The sequence below is a fragment of the Solanum tuberosum genome, unplaced genomic scaffold (assembly GCF_000226075.1).
Source record: "Solanum tuberosum cultivar DM 1-3 516 R44 unplaced genomic scaffold, SolTub_3.0 scf00233, whole genome shotgun sequence".
In the NCBI taxonomy this organism is placed as follows: domain Eukaryota; kingdom Viridiplantae; phylum Streptophyta; class Magnoliopsida; order Solanales; family Solanaceae; genus Solanum; species Solanum tuberosum.
The window spans coordinates 1-5,884 of record NW_006239170.1 but is presented as its reverse complement, the minus strand read 5'-3'; the positions used below and the strand labels follow the sequence as shown (position 1 = coordinate 5,884).

At 28.7% G+C, this 5,884-nt stretch overlaps 1 protein-coding gene across 1 annotated transcript; it reads left to right on the top strand.

Moving 5' to 3' along the window:
• The first annotated feature begins 2,888 nt into the window (after positions 1-2,888).
• LOC102592154 (uncharacterized) lies at positions 2,889-4,149 on the top strand. The gene is made up of 3 exons (XM_006357411.2): positions 2,889-3,131; positions 3,215-3,440; positions 3,574-4,149. Exons 1-3 carry the CDS (start codon positions 2,913-2,915, stop codon positions 3,981-3,983), a joined length of 855 nt encoding a protein of 284 aa, XP_006357473.1. The 5' UTR covers positions 2,889-2,912; the 3' UTR covers positions 3,984-4,149.
• Positions 4,150-5,884: the final 1,735 nt, after the last annotated feature.

Here is a 5,884-nt window from a genome sequence, read left to right as displayed (position 1 = left end):
TTTTTAAATAATATCTTTAGGTGGAAAGTGTATAGTTAATTATCTTATAATTTTAACTCTTTTTGACTATTGTTCACTTCGTTTTATATTAATTATCCTTTCTAACTCTAGGTTCTTATTCACATTTTTTAATCTAACTAAATAAATAAGCATAACTTACATAAGTAATCTAATAAATGAACACAAATATTAGCATACAAAACTATATCTAGTGTGCTGTGTTGAAATGAATAACTCTTGAATGAGTTTAAGCTGTATACCTAGTAAGCATAGGGAATATTTAATATTTTATGGTTTCCCTAAAAATATCCGAACCTCCTTATAATGTGGAATTTATAATCTTAAAAATAAAACAAGTTACTTAAATAAAAACGATATTAGTGTAGCAATTTCTCACATTCGAATAACAACTAATCAACTAGATTTTCTCTAGTTTAACTTTTTTGAGTTATATTTAGTTGTATCAGCTAGGAGTGTTAAATATGGCCCAAAATTTGATCGTCTGTTCAATTCACCTAAAATTTTATGGATTGAACATAAGATAATTTTATATTGATTCGTGTTAGGGTTGGGTCAGGTCCCTAGTCAAGATCGAGGGTCAAGTCTTAGGTCTTGAGTCCCGAGTCAGGCTTGGTTCCTGACTATCGTGTTGAGTCCCAAGTAAGGGGTTGGAGATCGAGTCTCAAGTCTTGGCTTTTGGATCAAATTCGGGGTTTAGGTTTTGAGTTAGGCTCGATTAGGTCCTGGGTCATGACTAAGGCCGGGACAAATCTAGAGTATTGGGTCAGGCTCGGTTCTCGAGTCTCATGTTCCAAGTGTCGGGTCGAGGCTTGATTCAAGGGTCTCGAGTTAGGATAAGTGGACTATTCAAAAAATTGGGTAGGTCATGACCCAACTAATAATTTTTAATCTATTTTAGCCGACCTATTTTAGCTCAAGCTAAGTAGTTTTTGAGCTGATTTTGTCTCAATCTATTTACTAACTTAATTCATTTAACTTGCTAAATTTAACTCAATCCATCCATTTGATACCCATTCGATCAATATTACTTTGATAAGAATATGCTAAAAGCATTTTATGGCACCCAGCTAGGAAAAAACAGAAACCGCTCACATGATAGTTGATGCTTCTAAGATACCAGTATCATAGTACATTTAGTACTCCCTCTATCTCAATTTATGTGACACTTTTCGTTTTTCGAGAGTTAAACAATTCAAGTTTGACTAAAATTTGCACATGGAATCTTCAATTTTTTTGAAATGAAATTTATATATTTATAAACTACGTAAAAAGTACAATAAATCATATTAATTGATAATTCAAAATATTTAAAAGATCTACAAAAAAAACTTGCGGTAAAAAATAGACTTGTTTGAATTTCGAAAAACGAAAAAATGTCACATAAATTGAAACAGTGAGTAGTACTTAATTACACATGCCTCTAAAACCTAGTAGTACTAATTAAATACACAGCACCAACTATTGAATGATATCATAAAGTCATCAAGCCTAATTAATCTACTGGACAAGTTGTAATTACACAATTAGAAAATCAATAACAAGTAGTACTATGTATTATAATAGCATATTGAGTAGGTGAAAGGAAGATTAGCTGGAGAAGTCATCACTCATTGAACCAAATAGAAAATGCTAAAAGCATTTTTAATTGATTTATGGAATTAACAACCTAGGGTCCAATTAGACAAAAAAAGAGAAAAATAGAAGCCGCTCATCACACATACTAGTACTATATAGTTTGATGATACCAGTATGTAGTATTAATTAATTAATTAATTACTACAAGTGACTCTGTGCGCGAAAGTTCTGTTTTTTGACGTGATATATAAATTTATATGATTACATTATTAAAAAAAATTTCATTTATTTGAAAGAATGTATTAGAAAAAATAATGCATGCATTATTTTTGTGTATTGTTAGAACCGTGCATAAAAATAATTCATATATAATTAATGTAAGTATAAGTAATACTCCCTCTGTCCCAATTTATATGACACATTTTATTTTTTGAGAGTCAAACAGTTTAAGTTTGACCGGAAATTATGGAATCTTCAAATTTTTTTAAATAAAATTTATATATTTGTAAACTACGTAAAAAAAACTATGAGTCACAATAATTGATAATTCAAAATGTTTAAAAGATCTATAAAAAATTTACGGTCAAAGATAGACTTGTTTGAATCTTAAAATCCGAAAGGTGACATATAAAATGGGACGGAGGAAGTACAAGAATTACTAATACACTGTATTTAACATTAGGAAATTATTATTGTTCTTAATTTTCTCTATTAGAATATATATAAAAAAAATCAGAAGCAACACATAGCAAAAACAAACTTTTAGTAGCGATAAACATGCACATTAACAAAGATGCTAAAGTCATTTCAACATTAATTAATTATCATTAAATTTAATGTCGCTATAGACTTTAACAACATTTATAAAAATACTAAAATGTAATTTTCACCAACAATTGTCATTAATCAATTATCGCAAAAAATTATTTTTGATATAGTAACCTAACAGTAGGAAAATAATAAATATAAGAAGCTAGCTACCATTGTCCGAATCTCTCAAGAATAAACTCTATTATCACACATTTCATGTCAAAAACTTTATGGAAAACAAATCTATAGTTGTAGGCCAAATATTACACACTCACCATATATATCATATACAATTAATATAATAATAAGTCAATTAAGCACATCCCATAATGATAACATGCCAAATAAATATGGAGATGTGAAAATTGATACCGAATATGTGAGTAGGATAATTCGTCCACGTGGATCACGTGGGTCCCAATGTTGAGCTTTATAAGAACACAACTTCTTACCACAAAAAAAAAAATCATAGGGCAAAAAAATTTAAAAGTATTAGTATAGTTAAGATGGCCGCAAAGAATTCAGATGAACCCGAAGGCCTTTATGAGTTGACATTTGGGTTCATAGACGAAGGGATCGAGTTTCAATCATGTGAAAATTCGTTAGAATCGAATATTAGTTATAGTAGCAGAGAGATATTAATGGACGAAGAGGAGGAGGATGGAAATGTTAACGATAGTGAAGAAAACAAAGCGTTTTGGGCAATACAAGAAGAGCTTCTTAAGGTAAATTAAATTAATTACGATTTTTGTTTTTTGAATTACTATTTAATTTGGTACTTGTTGCTTACCAAATATTTTGTTTTTAGACAACATTGTGTAGGACAACTTCTTTTGAGTCAAAAGTTAGAAAATCAACAAAAGAGGCTTTAAAAGAATTGAAATTCACAAGTTTCAATTGTAGCTGCCGGAAAATGGTATCCGATGGTTGCCGGAAATGTATGCAGAGAGAAATCTCCGATCGACTTACAAACGAAGGTTATAATTGCTTCATTTGCAAGTCAAAGTGGAAAAGCACACCCGAAATACTTTCAGGTATACTGTAAGTGGCAGAATGACCTTGCTATCACGATCCACTGAGATTCAGTCTTTTAGTATTATTTTGTTCAGGCACAAGAGGACAAAAAGAATGCTAATTTTGATATGTTTATTATTTTTCATTTTAAAGGTGAATACACATACATGGAAGTGGTGGCAAACGCAAGTTCAAAAAAAGGTGAAATGAAGGTGATTATAGAATTAAATTTTCGAGGAGAATTCGAAATGGCACGAGCTAACGAAGGGTATAATTGTCTAGTTGAACAGTTGCCGGAAGTATACGTCGGAAAAATCGAAAGGCTTCGAAATTTAATAAAAATATTATGTTGTGCTTCTAAAAAATGCATGAAGGAAAAAAAAATGCATTTGGCTCCATGGAGGAAGCATAAGTACATGCAAGCTAAATATCTCGGCTCGCCGGAAATTAAGTCGGAGACAATTTTTCCGGTGAATAATTTCCGGCGGTTGCCAAGGCCAAGTGGTTCAATGCTGACTTTTGATTTGCTTGATAGCTTGACCCCGGCGATCAAAGTTATTTGATCACCAGAGTCAAATTTCTTTTACCTAGTATAGTACTAAGTATTAGAATATTCCTATTTTGCCCTTGGAATCCGGAATTATTAATTTTGCTCGTAAACTAGTGAGAATATTCCTATTGCATCCTTGTAAGTTATGGTTTATTTGAATTTAATTTTGTATGAATTTTACTGAGAAGTATAAACAATAATTTTCAGTTTCAACAAATTAAATATATTATTGTAGAATTTTGAACTCGAATTGTAAAATTCAAGCCATTTAATTAAGCTTTAAATGGAAATATGTTAATTGATCGTCAAGCCATCATATCAAAAAGGCGAAAAGTTGAAAGGACTTATTTGATTAAGCTAATTAATGGAAAAGTGATAAAAAGAAAGAAAACAGTGAAAGGAAATTGATAAAGATATAATTAAAGGTAGGAAGTGTTAGGTTATTCATTGATTTAACTTGTTAATTAATAGCGGAGTCAGAATTTTTGAATATTTTAAATAGAAAAAAAATTAATATACGAAGAATTAAGGTGATTCAACTTTTTCTACTGTGACTTGGGAAATTTAACCTTATTTTATGGAAATCATCGTGTCATCCAAAAAACCAATCTTATTTTATGTATAGTTTAATGACAAACCGTTACTTAAAGACTTAAAAAAAAAAAGGAAAAAAAAATACTCACAAATTTGTTCATTTTTATGATCTTTGATTTGAAAAATTATTTAGCATTTCAAATTCGTAAGGTTCATTTTAATTTGTATTCAAACTTCTTTTACGTTGTTGTTTTCTTGACTCTAATATCTCCACTTTGTGGGATTACTTCCAAATAAGTTATTATTTCCTTAGTTTTTTCATTTCATATATCGTTTTAGCTCAGAAAAACTGTCTCAAATAATTGTCACTTAAAAAATTTAAGATTAAAATTGATAACTATTTTTAATTATGCCCTTAATATTAAAGATGTACTATGTACAATTTTTAAGAGAAAAAATCAGTCAACATTTATTAAATAAGGATAGCTTAATAAATTATATCTTATATTTATTATTTTCTTAATAAGTGTGACCATAGCTAAATACAGTTAAAATAGAACGAATGGAGCACTATTTCTATGTCACTTCATTGTTTGAAGGGTATTACCGTATTAGTAATACTTCAAACAAGAATAGGGGTTCATCTGAATTCTCTTTTGGCGAACACAAGTTGTATGAGGCTTTCTTAGAATTTGCCAAGTGAATTATTGGTTCCCATTTTCAGAAAAAATGGGCCAAATCCTTTCTCTCTTCCTTTTTAACTTTTTCTCTTTGATTGAAATTTTCAATTTTTCAACATCTCTTCTTTTTTTTTTTAAATAATAATAATTTTATTTATAAAAAATGTGAAATTTAGTCTAATTGAAAAATTTTATTATGGATGAGGGATAGATATGATGTGGCAGACACAAGTTGTATGAGGCTATTCTTAGAATTTGCCAAGTGAATTATTGGGTTTCATTTTCAGAAAAATGGGCCAAATCCATTTCTCTCTCTTCCTTTTTAACTTTTTCTCTTTGATTGAAATTTTCAATTTTTCAACATCTCTTCTTTTTTTTTTTAAATAATAATAATTTTATTTATAAAAAATGTGAAATTTAGTCTAATTCATCGTACTTTTAACATTTGATATTATTTTTCTTTCATGTATTGATTATTTACATTACTAAAATAATTATTAAAAATTATTTGTCAATTAACAAATTAAATTAAATTTTTATTTTTATTTTCATTACACTAATAATAAATTGTTCTTAAAAATATAAACAAAATTTGTAAAATTGCAAAAACAATTCTTAAGGACTTAATTAATAAAGTACCGTTTTTATTTATAATTTCATAAGGAATCCGTAAAAGAAAAAATAAATAACTAATACGAAA